At 29.6% G+C, this 18,606-nt stretch overlaps 1 protein-coding gene across 2 annotated transcripts in view; it reads left to right on the forward strand.

The window, feature by feature from the left end:
• Positions 1-18,606, forward strand: part of GLS (glutaminase) — a 69,862-nt gene that overhangs the window by 14,373 nt on the left and 36,883 nt on the right. For both annotated transcript variants that reach the window (XM_015596551.1, XM_015596550.2), the window contains exons 3-7: positions 1-58; positions 3,394-3,523; positions 4,137-4,216; positions 6,349-6,512; positions 11,042-11,100. The exon at positions 1-58 is cut by the window's left edge and continues 59 nt beyond it. In XM_015596551.1, the coding sequence (XP_015452037.1) occupies positions 33-58; positions 3,394-3,523; positions 4,137-4,216; positions 6,349-6,512; positions 11,042-11,100 (459 nt within the window). In that variant the 5' untranslated portion in view covers positions 1-32. The remainder of the gene's footprint in view (positions 59-3,393; positions 3,524-4,136; positions 4,217-6,348; positions 6,513-11,041; positions 11,101-18,606) is intronic.

Genomic DNA, 18,606 nt, shown 5'->3' on the forward strand with positions numbered 1-18,606 from the left:
AAGATTAACTTCAAACAACATCAGATGTTGTCATGCTAGACAAAGATCTTTTTAAAAAGTAAAAATTTCTGCCAAACATTTATGGTGATTGCTATGCTATGTGGTGATTTTTCTTTTAAAAGAAAATTGCGTCTTTGAAGGCCAGTGCTTCCTGTGTAACTGAAAAAAAAGGTGGAGGGAGGGGGTGGAGTTTATAAACAATTGTTTGAAGAACTTGGTGCACATTAACTTTCTATAATACATTGGGACTGTTATATACTTTCTTTGAAACTGCTCTAAAGATATCTAGCCATGGACATTTCCAATTTACAGTACCTGGAGATTACATTCAGTTTAAGTAGAGCACACTCTGTTCTGTCCTGGCATAAATTGATCTCCAGTTCATCTGAATGTCTTGCAGGCTTTCTCAGCATGGTCTTTTTCTTTCCTATAAGGTGATTTAGATGACATCATAAAATGAGAAGGCTTCATCCTGTACTTAGATTTACATATTTCCATTGTCTGCTTCTCTCCTCTCTTCAGACACATTAATATATAGGCTTTTAACTATTTTTATTTTCCTCAAAATATTTAAAAAATGAAAGACAACTTTGGAGATTAATGCTTTGATTTTGTTGAATGAGAATAATTTTTATTTTCCTGTATTTACCTGTTTATTATTTACCTTTATTAATGTGTTTCTACTAGTCTGATTACTTAATGATTTAATGGACAGCATGTTTGTAATGGATCCCAAAGAGGTAAATGGTATTTTAAACTAATAAATTGAAAACTAATATAAAACTGTAAACACTACTATAAAACATTGGCTTTTTTTCAGACCATAGACTTAGATAGAAATGGATCCAAAGAATTCCAGCATCTATCTTAAAAGTTTATTTGTATGTATGTATGTATGTATGTATTTATGTATTTTTACATATTTTTTATTTTATTTTTGGGGGTAATTTATTCTAGATATCTCCTGGAAATATCTTGGAGTTTTAAGTCATCTGAAGGTATAAGTATTTAACTGAGGTCCCAAAGCTTCCTGGCATGCTATGAAGCACTGCTGACAGTTTTGGATTATCTTTTTACCACAAGGTTCTTGATTCTGTTAGCTAGCCTTATAAAATATAGATTTTAGACCCATGTTGGAATAGGTGTTAGGAATTTTAGAGTCTTTAGAACTTGTTTCTTTTTGGAGGGAAGGAAGTCATTTCTAGTTAGCTGAACCTTCGCTGTAAGGATTATTTTATTTTTAGTGCTCATGAGCTATCTGTGCAAAGTACTCTTGATTATGGAAGTTATTTTTTGGCATATCTGAGAATGATGTCAAAGAAATGATAGGTAGATCTAATAAGTATAAGGAATTGCTTTGGAATTTTAAATGAAAATAGTATTTCACACCTTTTTAGTGCTGTTTAAATGTTTTCTGCTTTATAAATGTGTTGTTGAGTTTAAATATGAAATTAAAAGTAATTTAAATACACTGATTATGACTCCAGGAAAAATTATAAAATTTTCTACTCATAAATATATAAAAATAACAACTACCATTATTTTAAACACTAATCCAGTCTTAAAAAATTGATGATTATAATCTAGGCCATTTCCAACTTGACAAATGCTTCATGGTGTATATGAGCAGGCAGTGAAAGTCTTTTAAGACTACAGGCATAAGGATCTCTCTTTCTATTCCTAGAATGATGTGATTTAAAACCTCTGAGTGATAACCTTTTCAGGTCACCTGGAAAGGTGATAGCTACAGAGAAGTTCTTCTGTTTTCAAAATAAGTTTTCTAATATTGACAGAAATAAAACTATCTCAGCTACATGCAGGTGGGAAGGAGATGTTACAATGGAATTCATTCACCCAGAGAAACAACTTATTAAGGTGGATAGATTTAGTTGAAGTCAGTGTGTTGATACTTTATCTAAAATATATTGCTGGTTAATATATTTAGCCTTTGAGGATAATCTGAGAAACGTCTATTATGTATAACTTTTTTTTTAATGGGAAAATGAGTCCTAACCATACCGTTTAGAGCATAATTTATCCGAAAGTTGGAGACTGCCTGTAACCTATCTAGATAGTCAATTGTTTTTAATGCTAATTATCCTTAAAACTAATAGAAGTAGAAAATTTGTGTTGAAAATGAATGCCATATTCATTCATTTTTAACTATATTATTAGAACTGTTTTCATGTATGATCATAATTTTTTGGTCTTTTTTTGGGGGAAATGAATGGCTGTCTTCGCATTTGTATATTGTTTAATTTTCTTAAAAAATTTAGAGTTATTTTACTAATTTAAAATTATATGTGAGATATTTTATAAAATACATGCATTAGTGCAGTTATTAATCATAAATACTTAAGTAAAGAAAAATTATTACTCCCAGTTTACAGATGAAAAACTGAACAAAGCATAAGATGTGACTTGCTGAAATGCGTAAGCACTTCCTTCTCAGAGTTCATTTTATATGACTTTTAATTTTCTAGATTCATGCCATCTGTATTAAAATAACTCCCAAGGAAAACATTTACTATTTGGAATGCTCATCAGTGTGCAATTAGACACTCTTCTAAGTGGCAAGATTGCTTTTGTTGGCCATAGTAATTCACCAGTTAAGGCTGTTACCACAGTTTACCAGCCACCTTCTGATAGGAAAAAAAAACATCAACCCAGTTTCACTGCCTGTACAGTTTTCTTGATTATAAAGCCTCCTTTTAAAAGTGCTGATTAATTTTAAATAGTTAATAATTTAAATTTGTTTGGCAGTCCTCATATTTTCTCATGTATAACTATTTTCAAAAATAAGGATGTAGATTTGATTTGATACAGATACAGTGATTTAAGATCAAAAGTTGATTTTATCTCCATTTTTTTTAGCTTAGAAATGCAGATTTTTCAAAATGTAGTTCAGGAAAAATATGTTAAAATACAAAATGTTTGTGAAATGCTAGTAATAGTTATATAGCAGCTAAGGGATATTTGAGGTTACTTAATGGAAAAATAAAACAGGATCTCAACTATGACATACTAAAGTCTGATTTTTGTTAACAAAATGTCATGCTGAATGCTTATCAACTTGGCTAGGCTAAGAAATTTGTTTGAGATGGTCTTGATACTTGATCTGGTAGAATGCTGTCTTATTTTAATCTGTGATACAATTTTTAGGCAATCTAACTTATTTCTTTAACTTCTTCAACAGCTTACAAGCAACTACATGAAAGCCTGCTTGAAAGAAAGAAAATAATGTAGAATATAATTTATAGAATTTAGTTTGTTGTATGAAATGATGGTTCTTGTTATTACTTAAACATTCTCCTAATTAATAATGTTATTTCCAAGTACTCGTATTTGAAAGGCACCCAGTCTTTTTACTTATTTTTTTCTCACATTCCACAGATGTGTTCAAAGCAACATTGTTTTGTTGACACAAGCCTTTAGGAGAAAGTTTGTCATTCCTGACTTTATGTCTTTTACCTCTCATATCGATGAATTATATGAAAGTGCTAAAAAGCAGTCTGGAGGAAAGGTAATGTTTTTAATGTGAATATTTTTCTAAACCAATTAATAAATTCAGCTCACCTTGAGATACAGAGAGTAAAATTGTGTAGTTTTCTAGTGTTTTGCTAATTAAGAGATTTAAGTTAAATGAAGCCATTGGATTAAGTGCTTTTAAAATATTTTAAATATTTGTTATTTTGGCTAAAAAGAAATCTAACTCTAAGAATTCTTTTTGATTTTCAAATGATCGTGATGGCTTTTAAATCTTAAATTAAAAAGTAACTTTATTGTGAATTTTTACAGATATTTTTGAGCATTAAAATGTTTCCAGTTTTAAAAATCCTCTAAATAATACTAAGAGCTATTTTATTTCTTCTCCATATTGAAAGATTTTAGATAGTGAAACCCTACCAGTATGACTCTGATTAAAGAAATTCTCTATTTCTTTCCTTTAAAACAAGTAAATCCTAGTTTCTCTAAATCCTTAGTTTTTATGATTATTGTTGTAAAGATAGACTACCAAGCAACTGAGTGCTATAAAATAACTATTCATTGGTGGAAGCTAAATTGAGGGAAATAGTAGAAGAAAATATTGTATTTCTATATTATATTTGTTAATTTCTTTCTAATATTTTGATTAGGTTGCAGATTATATTCCTCAACTAGCCAAGTTCAGCCCTGATTTATGGGGTGTATCTGTTTGTACAGTAGATGGACAGAGGTAAGTTTATTTTAAATCCATGAAAACTATCACTCATTTGTAAAGTAAAAAGTTGCAAAACATGCAGGATTTCATGAAGTCCATGAAAGTGATCTTTGGGAAATGCTCATACTGCAGGCGCAGCCACTGACAAATCTAGAAGAATTATAAAAAGGATAATGATGTGAAGGTGCTGTAAAGATGATTTGATTTTAAAAACCTATGAATTAAGGAGAGGCCCTTGGAAAAATGGATAAAGTTCTAGAATATTTTTTCAAGAATGACTTTTTATTATCCTGTGGGTCAGACATAAAGATTTATTATCATGTTGTAACTTGGTTTTGTCAATTTAAAAAAGCTATTATATTTTTACTCATTTGAGGACTTAGCTTAGAGGTAGTCTTTGGGGTTTTGTTTTGGTTTGGTTTTTACAAGGTAATTATTTTTTTAAAATATAACATATAAAATAAAGTATACATCTCCTGTGTGTATATAGCTTAATAAATTTATGTCAGAGATGTAATTGTACCCTAAATTTTGTTAAAACAAGTAATTTAGCCTTAAATTTTTAGGTTTTATTTTTCAAAATAATGTCCCAGTTAAAGATTTTCCTGCCATTTGTTAAATTTTGATCTAAGTGCCTTCTAATTGACCTTTTTATTTTTTACTAATTATCCTCAAGTATTTATAGTAAAAAAAAGTATGATTTAGCCCATTCATTCTTAAGATAAGGAGTCTGAGTCTCAGAGTTTGTATAATACTGGAAGAGAACGAAACCAGCAACTAGTAGTGTATTTAACTAGATATTAAATGGACTATGTTAACATCTAGTCATGATGACAGGCTTTTAGCCTCATCTGGGCCTGTGAAATATACTAAACACTGATTGTGTGTTGAATTTAATATTGGGTGCTGTAAAAAGACACAAATACATAAGATGTGGCTTTATCCTTATGGAACACGTTCCAGTAGGGAGTGATATTCCTATTTTTGTTGGAAGAAATGATTTCTCATGTACTGGACATTTTTATATTTGGAGGAAATTACTATCCTGTATTGCTTGCACATTGTTTTTCTCAAACATTCTTTGTGTGTAGAGATGATTCTTTTAGTTTAATTTTCTTATGTAGAGAATTTTAGAAGTTGACTTTGACTAGAACGTATGTGTTTTTAAACTCAAAGGTGGTAGTATTACAGGCTTTTGTCAGGTTTTAGAATGATTGTCAAGTTATAATGTGAATGAAAAGTATTCACACATTATAGGAAAAATATATTTTGCTATGTATACATATGTAGTCATCTTCTATAATATACTTAGAAGTGAGGTGACCCTCTGACATCTCTGTTAACTCCTATTTGCCCAGTGGCAGTTATTAATAGAACCGTTTCACTATGAATGATTTTCATTCTGAACGAATATGTGCCTGTAATGTATTGGGGTAATGTTCAGGGCACCTGGGATACTTTGGCAATACAAAGATCTTTGTCCTTATGAAGCTAAGTTATAATGGAGTCAGTGAGCATTTTTCCATTTTGAAACCTATTCTCTACTTCATGTGCATCCTCATCTGATAACATGAAGCTTTCATTTTATTGTTTATATGGTGATAATGACTGCCATTAGTGCCTGCTCTATTAGGTTTATAATACTGGATGCCATTTCTTTTAATGGGGCTGAAATTGTGTAAATATCGTTGCCAACATGAGGCATTTGTAGATAGGGTCTCAGAGGATGGTATTAAATCTAAATTGAGCTCTATTTAAAAATTAACCATGGCTTAGCCATTATTAAAGCTATAAGTAAAAAAGTATAGTGACTAATTTCTAAAAGGGCTAGTTCTTTTAATGTGGTTAAATATAGATAGGAGTAAGAAGGATCATATCCTCTTTCCTTCAGATGAAAATTTTCACATTACTTATCTAATTTTGAATTGTTCTATTACTTGCGTACTCTTAAACCTTTGCCTTTATTTGCCATGTCCCTCTTAAAATAAACATTCTTATATTTGTTTTTTAATATCCAAGTAAACCTGTGGTTGAATTATGGGAAATCTTTTGTAAATTAGAATTAACATGTAAAAATAACAACTCCAGTTATTCAGTTACTTTTTTTCAGTTGATCTTAATTATTTTTTAAATCTGCTTTTACGTAGGCATTCTATTGGAGATACCAAAGTTCCATTTTGTCTTCAGTCCTGTGTAAAACCTTTGAAATATGCCATTGCTGTTAATGATCTTGGAACAGAATATGTGCATCGATATGTGGGGAAAGAGCCCAGTGGATTAAGATTCAACAAACTGTTTTTAAATGAAGATGGTAAGAATTACATAAAAATTCATTGGAAAAAGAAATACCTTACTTTCCTATGTAAATCTAAGTAGTTATTTTTTCTTTTTTTTTTTTTAAGAACTTAAAAACATTCATACTTTAATTTTTCACGGAATTCTATGAAACTCACAAAGATGGTTTCATTGCCTGCTTCTTAAAATGGTTATGATAGGCATCTCATACCACTGGAAAGTGGGTTAAGAAGTGGGGCAGGAAGTAAGATTTTCACTTTATAGCCACCTATAGCGGAGTATCTTGTACATATCGCAATGCCTGGAATTTGCTTTAAAATAATTCAGTGGAATGTAGCTGGGAGTGCTGAGTGTGATTATTACTATATGTTGGTAATTATGGAGCTAAATGATGGATACATGGGTGTTTCTATTCTTTCTACTTTTATATTTTGTATATATTCGAAAACTTTCATAATAATAAGTGTTTAATGGTGGCCCTGGTTGAGGTAGTGTTTTTGCTATTTCTGTTTTATTAGATTTAATATTTCAGAGAAACATTTTGCATTAAATAGTTGGACAACTGACAAGTCTTACTACTTTACAGGAATCTAAAAGAAAAGGAGAAGACAAAGGTAGTACTTTTGATCTGATAGTAGTTGGTGTTTTGAATTTAAATACCAATCCATGGATTGGTTTCTATTTTTTAATCTTCTAGACATATGCTAGATTCCTCATTGTGTGATGGGTTAAGGTAGACTTAAAGCAAGAGTGAAGGAATTCTGTGGTTGCAGTAATGGTTGGGAGAAATATACATTTGTATTTTTTCTTCTTATTTTACTTATACATGGAATCTAAAAAACAAAACAAATGAACAAATATTAGCTTATTATACTAAGCTAATATTTGTCTTTAAATTGTTGCCTTTATTCTTCTGGATAAAAAACGAAATGTAGTTTATAGTCATTATTGTATTTTTTAATGAAATTATAAGACTAGTATTTTCTTATGTTTCCCTATTTATTTCGAGAGCAATTATATTTTCTTACTTCATATCATCTTTCTATCCTGATGCTACATTTGACTTTATGGAGATTACCACAAACTAGCAACTTCAATAAGGACATTACATGCAGAAGTTACCTTATTTATTAAATTCACTGACTTCAAGACTTAATATGAAAAGAATTAATGTTTTCTAGCAAGATTAAATGTTTTACAAGAAGAGTTTATACTTTCCTACATAAGGCAAAATAGAATAATCTGGGTGTTTCTGGTGAATTGATTGATTTTTGAGAGAGGTATTTAAAGAATTAACAGATATAGAAATTTGAATGTAAAGAAGTATTTCAGAAACAAAAATAAATAAAATGGGTCTGGGATAAATGAACTTAACCTTATAAGTAATACATTTTTTGCCATGTACATTTGTGATTTTAGAAATTAGGATTTATTGACACCATAGTCTATAAGAAAAAATTCATGATAAGAACTCGAGAATTTAGCACTGGTTTATAATAACTAAAATATAAAATTTAACGAGATTTTTGCCTTGATATTCTTTGACTTTTTCCAAGCCTGAGCCAATACCAGAAATCCTGAAGTAATGGCAAAATGAAGGCTTCACTATACCATTCCTGTCTGAGTTCTGCATAAGTTCTGTGCTCTAGAATCTGGTTTTAGACTAGACTCAGGAAAAAACAATTTATAGGTAGATTTATGGTGAAACTATACTTTGTATATGTGCATGTATAACTATGTATCTAGAATTACAAAATTTAAAAAAATATTGTAGCTTTATAAAATCGTGATAAGATTAGTATGAATATAATGAATAGATAAGAGAAATTACAGTACTTACTTTTAATATCAGTAGTTTTAAAATGCTTTACAGCATACAAAGTTTAGTCCTATGGTGGGTAGTTGGCTGATAGTTTCTATCATAAATGAAGAAATAAGTTACTTGCTGGCGATGTCAAGCTTGGACATCCTAGTGAAGTCTTTTTCTCATTTATAGGAGAAATTAGGTTAATTAACATATTTTTTATAGTCTTCTCCCCTATGTTGTTAACAGCTATGGAGGGTATGTGGGCCTTGATTCTCAGAGTAACTTATGCAACTAATACTAAAGGATACAGAAAATAATTAACATACATCTAATACATGGAAAAAAAGACTCAGGCATTGCATACTCCTAATTATAAGTGTGTAATTGACAGAAACCAAAATATGTATGTTGGTTTATATGTGTAGCAGATTTGAGAAAGAAAAGGAACTGAATTACATGAGGAAGATAGGACTGAATTGTATAGAAATAACAAAATTTAAGGTTCATATTAGCAGTTTGAAAGTTTTTTTCTGGTATGATGTGAAAGAACTTTCTCTGTGTTTTATTGCCTTGGAGTGAGAAAAAATACTTCTTCAAATTAACCAGTTAGGGGCATTCTAGTTATGCCCATAAATTTTAGATGTGGCCCATATCCATTTTATTATACTAAGCTAATATTTGTATTTAAATTGTTGCCTTTATTAATTAAAGTGTTATTACTGCTGTCATAAATATTTTTAAATTAAAAATTCAAAATTAAACCCTTTAATTCTTCCTCCCTCTACTTATGGCAAAGCAGGAAAAAGGTAGATTTTTATAGTCACAGGTTGTAGATGGAGGTTTATACTGCAGTAAATGCTAGTGTTATGCTATAATAGCTCTGGTGTATTTCCAAACATTCATGTGATCTCAGAGAAAGCAAACTTCTCTTAGTATTTTTTTTTTGAAATAGGCAAAATCTTGGCTACTGTAATACTCAGATTGTGCTGTTTTATTTTAACTTTTGGAACTAGTCATTATCATGTGTAACCCAAAATGTACAATGTTTAAAGCATAGCTATTAAGTCACGTTGTTGATCTTATATTAAGGAAAACTGGTAGACTGTCAGTTACCCAATTTTTTGTCTTTATTGATTTTTTAAAAATTAAATATTAACAACTATATTGAGATATTCCCATATCATATAATTTACCCATTTAAAGCACACAGTTCAGTAGCTTTTAGTATATTCATAGAGTTGTGTAGCCATCACCACAATCAATTTTAGAATACTTTTATCACCCCCAAAAGATACCCTGCACCTATTAGCAGTCAGTACCCATTTCTTTTCTATCTCTAACAACTAGTAATCTGCATTCTATCTATAGATTTACCGATTCTGGACATTTCATATAAGTGGAATTATTTAGTATTTGGTCTTTTATGACTGGCCTGTTTTACTAAGAATGTTTTTAAGGTACTTTCATGTTGCAGCATGTATCAGTACTTCACTTTTTAAAAATTGCTGAATAATATTTCCATTATATGGATAATAATACCCCATTTTGTTTATGCACTCATTGGTTGATAGGACATTTAGGTGATTTTTCACTTTTTGACTGTTATCAGTAATGTTACTTGTGAATATTTGTGTACAAGTTTTTGTGTGCACACATTTTTATTTCGCTTGGTTATATACTTGGGAGTGGAATTACTGGGCCATGTGAAGAGCTGCCAGGCTGTTTTCCTGAGCTCAGAGTTGTTTCGCCATAAGCTCAATTCACAGAAGGTAGCATGCTTGAAATTCAAGGATACTAATAATGTAGCAATAACAATGAATTCTGCTAGATTTGTCAAGTTAGATAAGAACTTAATTACTACCACAAGCAGAAAATTTAGGAATTATGCTTTCAAATAAATGTTTTCAGTGCTCTAAGAGTTTTTGTTTGGCTTTTGTGCTGTGTCATGAATGAAAATGCTGAGATTTGAAATTCTATTTATTATAAGAATTAGAAGAGGTAGGATTTTGTATGAACTTAAATTATAAGTAATTTTTAAAATTGTATAAGAAATACATCTTTATTGTCAGAAAATATAGAAAGCATAGAGGATACAATTTAAATCCCCTGTAATCGTTTATAACTCTATGTATCACTTGTTAGTGTTCATATTTTCTTTTTCTGCATATGTATGCATATATACATAAACATAAAAAAATTAAATTTAAAATTGTGTTTACACTAGATGTGCTTTTTCCAAAATGATTTTTAATATTATTTGAGTGCTTAAGGATGTGCTAGGTACTTTCTAAGCATTTCATGTATTTTAATTTATTCAAGCATTATGACTTGCTGAGATTATTACTTGTAGTTTACAGATGAGAATATTGAGACACAGTGAAGTTCAGTTACTTGCCCATGATCAAAAGCTAGTAAATGGCACAAGTAGGCAATTTGGATGTTTTCTTACACTACTATTCACTGCCTTGCTGTACCTGAACCTTTTTGTACATGAATCTTTGTACCGTCTTTCTATACATGACTTTTTGTTTGCCTGTATGATTATAGCAGCTTCCGAGAAGTGTATTACTGGTTTGATATGTAAGTAACATAAATGCATTCCTCCATACCCATTCATTTCTTAAAAAGAACTGTAGCAATGGCTTACATAAAGAAATAAATATATGTTCGTGGAAGTACTTATCACAGAAAATTATATCAGGTATTTGAAATAATGTTGTTGCTTTTATATTTTGTAGATAAGCCACACAATCCTATGGTAAATGCTGGAGCAATTGTTGTGACTTCATTAATAAAGGTAAAATGTTGACATTTCCTTTTAACCTAGTAAATTTTTTAAATGAGGCATAAAGGTGAATTTTGGATTCTTTATGTAGAGCTGTTTTAAAGTTTTCTTTTGGTGTTAAAAAATTAATCTTATGGTTTAAAATTAGGATATTTATTTGTATCAACATAAATGATGTAATTTCAAGGGCAAAATTAAAAACAGATGACTCATTTTAAATTTCAACAGTTATTCTTGACCTGAAAATGGTAAAAATTCAAAAAGAAGTCTCTGCCAAACATTATAGGCACAGAAGTTTTTCTTCTTAAAGTTTTGATATTTTTTTTTTCTTTCTCTTTCTTTTGGCTCTTCTAGAATGAACAGATATAAACAGTTAATAGCATTTTACTGTTTAATGTTTGTCATCAACATATGTAGGAACAAATGTTCTGGTACTTTGTGTTAAGACAAAGTACATTTACCTTTGAATATTCTCAAGTCCTGTATACTTTCATGAACTATAATCATGATTTTCATTTGAACTTGTTTTGTTTTACTTCATATAATAACTAAAATAAATAAGATTTATTCCAATTATTGTTATATTATTTTTCTTATGTTTTGGTTTGCATTGTATGTTTTGATTTTTTTTTTTTTTAGTGTCTGGTTTACCTTAATAATTGGAAGCTCTAATTTTGTTTGAAATAAGTATTTGAAAATGGTTCTATTGTGTGATACTGTTTAGATTTTTAATTTCTAATTGTAAATTTCAGTTATATTAAAAATATTTCATTTGTGTTTGGAACATTTATATACTTTCTTCAGTAAATCTGTGCCTATCTATTCCAAGCATGAAAAAAAAACGTAACTACATGGCTTCATTAGATGCATTACTGAGGGTGGGCTATCCTGGTTACACAAAAATGTTTCTGTATAAATTATGCTCTTGGCCCAAATAATAAAAATTCATCTGATTTGCTTACTAGAAATCCTCTCTTTCATGAATTTTATATTTTCATGAGAATAGCCCTTTAAAGTAGAAGACTATCTTGAGAATATATATGTTTAGTTATTTTAGGGCAAATATTTCATAAGCATTGGCCCACTTAATTCTTACAACTCTAGTTAAGTAGATATTATAGCCAAGTGTTATTTTTTAATGTAACTAATTTTAATAAGCTATGCAAATGTTCATTTTTTATATAACTATTTTACATAAGAGAAAAGTTGTCAGTTCGAGGTGAAAGAAACTATTTGTTTATTGTAGAAAATTACAGTATGAATATGTGTTGGGCACAGTTTTGCCTTTAGGTAGCTTACCTAAAGGTTATAGTGTGGGCCCTTAAAATAAAATTCAATAAATACTGCAATGAGAGAAAAGTCTCATTAATAATTGTTAGATTTGAACAAGTAACTGAAATTAGAGATAAGGAAAGTTATAATATAATGTACGTGTTAATGCTTGATGAGAAAACCATTAGAATGGTTCTGAACTTTTTTTGGATCTTCCCAGAAAAAATGTTCAAGTATAATATGATTTTATATAAACTTCTGGGAGTTCACAGATTCTTTGATGCTTGATCCATGGATCCCAGTTTAAGAACTCTTTCACTGGAGAAAAATTAACATGGCACACCAATAGTATTTTCAAGAAAAGGCATATATAAATTATTAATAGAATCCTTCCTTAACTGCATGTAGTTAAACCATCTTTATTTTAATGATTCATGGATTTAATATACCACACTGAAATGCTGCATGTGGAAAATGCATGTCTGGTCATATCATAATGTAACTTCATTATTTTCACTTACCACGTTCATTCACAAGCCATAAACTATACATTGAGCCACATTAATGTGAGCACTTAGAAACAGTTAAAACGTGCATACACAAGTGTGGTTCAGTGTCCAACAGTGCAAAAATTTAACTGAGTCATCTTATATTTACAAATTCGAGAAGTGATTGTAAATTTATAGAAATTTTAAATTTACTGACAAAGTTGGAGGCTTTGGGGTATGGTTCATATTTAAGGTCACTTTCTTTGAATTTTTGTTTTGTTTTTAGAAGGTGTTTTACAAGTTTTGTTTTGTTTTAAATGAAGTTCATCTAAATCTTGGAGGGGTAAGCCTGCTCTGTAAAACTGCCCCAGTAAATAATACTTTTCTTATATTCTTTTTAAAAAACAATTCAAAACACTTATAAATATCCGTATGTGATCTCTGCAAGTTGTATGATCACATAATATTTATGAATTGGTCATTGAATTTGAGGTAATAAAACCATAACCAAAAGGGTCTTCATCTCAGCCCTATTTATATATAGATGCAGTGAGGAAACGGAGACTGGATAGGTTCTTACAGCAGCAGAAGTGGGCTTGAGCTAAATCTCCTGATTTTTTGTTTGCTGTTCATTATAATTCCTTCTGCCATATTTAATGTAGGTGTTTGCTGTTTCTCTTGATGGCATCTTTGTCTTTACCTAGCACAGTTATATTATCCAAAAACCAGAAATTTTATTTTCTGAATTTTCATTTATACTAAAGGTACCAATTTATTGGCTTAAAAGTCACATCTGATTTTCAGTGGTATATATAGGCATTCTTTAGACATCAGTCGGTGCCTACTATTTGTAAGAAACTAGGCTCTTTTCAAGGAGTTTACATTTGAATACTCAGAGCCTAGATATTTTACTGTGGCTACTAGATATGAATTCACTTTTTTAGCTCTTTTAGTTGAATACCTTAAAGCTATTTTTTTCTGTCAAAAATCAAGATTTTATTATGGTACTATTAAAACATTCTCCTCATGTCACTTCCCCTCCCACACACAAGAAAATTAAGTAGAGTCTTTAGTAAGACTCTTTATTTCATAATTTTGTAGTATTGATATTTTTTCCTTGTAGGATTGGTGGTGATCCTCAGGAAATGGGGGAAGAGGCAGAGCAAATGTTCAAAAGGATTAGCAGATTGTGGAAAAAAAAGGAGGATTTGGACAGAAGGAACCTGTTGCATAAATTCTTAACTACTAAACTTATAGAAAACCGCCAATATTTAAAATTTTAAACAAAGCTATATAGGTAAATACCTTCATAAAAAGAAATCTTATTTTGTACATAAAATGCACATAATTAAAAAAATCAAAGGTACTATACTTCCTCTCTTTTTCTCTGTGGTAGCTACTAAATTTAAAAATACTTTTTGATGCAGTTTGTTTTATTTGATGGTAATGTGGTTGCTGATTTAAAGGAAGGAAGGAAAATAAATTTGAAAGGAGCACAATTATTTTGGATAAATATCAATATCCTTATGTAATTTTTTCTTTTCCAGTGGTAAAAATTTCACCTAGTTTCAGTTTAAAAGGTCTGGTGATAACTTGAGGGTTAGAGTGGGAAAATGAGGACAGCGTATTACAAGATAATTACCGTACTACTTTTTTTTTATTTTAAAGATAAAGAGTAAGTTACATTGTCTTCTATGTTTGTCTCTAGTCTAGTGGTAGTTTCTAGTTTTTGTTATTTGAGGAAGCTCAAATTTTTAAAATCATAAGTATTTTTGAATTTAAAAAAAATCAGAGTTTTCGCTCTCAAAAATAATTTAATCATGCTCCATAAAAATCAAGACACATTTAGTTAATATGTATGTAATGCTCAGTTTGGTCATGTTAGCAATAACCTGTTAGACTTGTTTGTAAACCACATTTTTAAGGTGGTTTGTGGCTTGGGGGACCAAAGAGCAATGGATGATGCCCTGGACTTAGTGACATTCATAACAAAGGGTTTTATTGATTTATTTATTTCATGCTTATATCAATTGATGTATTTGAGGTTTCTTTTAAATGAAAGCAGATAATTTATTGCCAATAGAATTCACTTTTCTGTTACTGTATTTTTAAGGTTCATCTATGAAAATACTAGACTTACAACATTATTTTTTACCTGTAATATCTATTATAATCCTCCAAGTATTTAACTTTAAATTACTTTCTGTGGCAAGACTAAACTAGGAGTAGTTTCTAAAATCATTTTCAGTTACCTCTTTTTGCCTCTTTTTTGGATGCCACTTTCCTCTGTGATCTCTGATTTTCAATTGGCTTTTATATCTCCATGCTTATGAAGATGCATGTAAATCAAGTGATTTACACAGAGTAACTAATTAATGCAGTTACTTTAAATGAGTCATTTTTATGTTAAATTTATTGGCAGATATCCCTGTTAACAGTGACATTTTCGTCTATTATGTGTAATACATGATTCAATTCACGAGTATGTTGTAAAAACAGGTTGTAAAAGCATTCCAATATAGTTATTAATTCTTTTATTAGCCATTGTTAAAACTCAGTGCCTATCAAATTTTCATTCATAAAGTTTTCAAAGGAATGTAAATATCAGTTCTTTAACCTGATAGGTATGTTTATAGAAAAGTAATATGTATAAATTTCTAATCTTACTACCCTATTTAAAGAAGCCATGTGATTTGCTTTTTAAAAGTCATTTGGTGCATGAATTAGAAATTTTGGTAAATATATTTTGTCTAATTGTTTTCTTAAAAGTTTTTTTACTATATTACTTACTATAACTTTTTCAAGATTAAAATAACATGATATCTAATAATGCTGCATAGTTTTTTTAAAACTGATAAACACATCCTTGTGTATGGAAATTCTTTTCCAAGAGATAAAGTGACATTGGTAGTTTTAAAACTACCAATTTTCAAATTTCAGTTTTCATGTATGCGTATAATCTGTCTTTTGTCCAAATTTTCTCCCACTCTCATGTTTCCCTGATTTTACCGTGGTGCATTGCTTCAGGTTGTAAAAACCTCTTGGGCACCAACAAAAGAGAACATTTTGAAATAATGGAGTCAGTGATATTGATATGTGAATCACTGAAATGACTGGGAACAAGTCCTCTTGTATACCAGGTTGTTTCCACAACCTGATTTCAACAAAATGGAATGCAAAGAAGATCTACACAAGTTGTTAGTTTTTAATAACAGCATTAAGCATAATTTTTGAGGATAGATTCCTGTGACTTTTATATGTAATGAGATAGATATGTAAAGTACTGAGTGACATTGCTGTAATAAAATCTTTTCTATTTCCATCTACTCATGTACTCTCAGGAAGATGTCTCAACTCATACATCCATAAAAATTTTAAATAGTAAGAGAATTAAAATTCTAGTAGAAGAAAATATCCACTGATACATGAACTAATTAAAAATCAATTACTATTTCAAAAGGAAAGAAACTATTCTAAAGGAACAATTTTGTAAATTAGCATGAGAAATTATTAGCAAATAAACATTTTCCTTTAACTGTATATGAGAATTTACAAAAATACACATTAAATAAACAGAATAGTATAACCAGCCTCTATGTGCCTATTCCTTTTTAGTTTTCACATCTGTTCCTCCACATTGCTGTTCCCCACTTAGATAATGATGGTTTTTTTTACAGTTCATGGTTTTCCTTTTTTGGAGTGGGGGGTATTTTTGTGTTATTTTTTTTTTCCTCTAACATCTTTTCAAATAAACTTTATGCAGTAACTTTTTCAAAATTAAAATAATATATCTTGTTATTAGATCCCTAGGGTACATAAAATATTTCCAAGAGATACAGGGGCAAATATATTTTATTGACTTAAGGTAAATGCTATTTTCAGAATACATAATAAGAACAAACATTAATCAAATGCTTTTACATTTACATGAGGAACTTTAGGAGAGGCTCTTCTTGAGTCAACACATAATTTTTTACGTAATCTGCCTAGAACATTTCAAGTAGCTTACCCAAATTTTTTATAATGATAGACAAGTGAATATCATTTGTTTCTTAAAAACAGCATAAGAGCAAAACTTAATCGTACTTGAATTTAGTTAAACTGCAAAGTAAAACAAGAATGTGACCATAATCTAGAGTCAAAACTTTTTTTTAATTCAACATGACAGATAGATAAAGAAAATTTGTATCTTATAGGGCACAGGTTAGGTCAGAGAATGAAAGTTTAATATAGATTGTTTTATGTGAATAATTTCTGTGAACAGGAGTTAGGGATACATTTTCCAATTAATTGATCTCACTATAATGATAGACAAGTGAATATCATTTGTTTCTTAAAAACAGCATAAGAGCAAAACTTAATCGTACTTGAATTTAGTTAAACTGCAAAGTAAAACAAGAATGTGACCATAATCTAGAGTCAAAACTTTTTTTTAATTCAACATGACAGATAAAGAAAATTTGTATCTTATAGGGCACAGGTTAGGTCAGAGAATGAAAGTTCAATATAGCTTGTTTATTTTATATCGATTATTTGTATAACCAGTAGTTATCCATGTAACATCTCAGTTAAAATGCTGACATCCTTTTCCAAAAGAGTTGGGGTTTTTTTTGTGTGCTTTTTCAAAAGGTTTAAAAAAAGGTTTTTGTGGTTTAAATGTTGTTACATATTTTACAGCATTAGGATCTATGGAATATTTTGACAACTGCAACAGTTCAATGAAGTTGGTAATTTCTTCTTTTAATTATTTTTCATTGAACAGCTTTGGAGTTACATTTCTACATTTTGATTTCTGGTGTATTATAAGGAAAGAAAACTTAAAATATGTCAAAGGACACATTAGAGAAAATACATAGTGATTACAATATGGTTGTAGCTAAATTATCCTTATCTTGTTTAAGCTTTGTTAATACTTAATTTTGACAAGATAGTGTCAAGATAGTGTGGTGTTCTTTTCAGCCACTGATTGTATATGTGTGATTGCACATCCTATCTCAAATAAGTTGATTTGTAAGGTTTCACAGATTATCAGCCACATCCTAATTCACTTGTAAAGTGGAGATTGAACCTGGCTTTTTTCAAGTAAAGAATACTCTGATACAGGTTTTGTCCCCATAATAAAATTTTAAAGTGTAATGTTTTGGATTTTTTGAGGAAGAAGTAAAATTTCACTTTTAAAACTTTAGTTGTCAAATTATTTTATTTTAAACCTGTTTTAAGAATTAGAGATGTATTGTTTCTCTTGGGTGCATATCACCAATTAATACGTTTGATTTCAGATCTACAGCTTACTGCTTTGTAAACTTCGCTGAGGTAAAATGAAACCATTTGGCTACTTGAACTGATCTACATTACATAGGTTTTTCCTATTGACATTTGCAGTAGCTAACATGTCAGAAATAGAAGTGATGAAACAATACATCTTCCACGTTCTGAATTGGAATAATGCTAAACACAAATGTAGCTAATTTTTTAGAGACTATGAAATAATATATATATATATTTTTTAGTTCAAGTTTTGTTATATAACAAGTGAGATACTAAAGGTAGAGCTTTCTCTACACTAGTTAAATCCAGTATGTTTGCATATACTAGTAATTACAAAAGATTAGTTTTGTAACATAACTCATTTTTCTAACTCATATTGATTTAAGGTTATTTTTAAAGTATATGTAGATTTTTCTTAATTAAAAACTATAATTTATATATACTTAGTTCTTTTCTAAGGGTGAAACTTTATTTTAAGTTTTTTTAAAAT

Source organism: Pteropus alecto, unplaced genomic scaffold, assembly GCF_000325575.1.
Source record: "Pteropus alecto unplaced genomic scaffold, ASM32557v1 scaffold3, whole genome shotgun sequence".
Classification (NCBI taxonomy): Eukaryota; Metazoa; Chordata; class Mammalia; order Chiroptera; family Pteropodidae; genus Pteropus; species Pteropus alecto.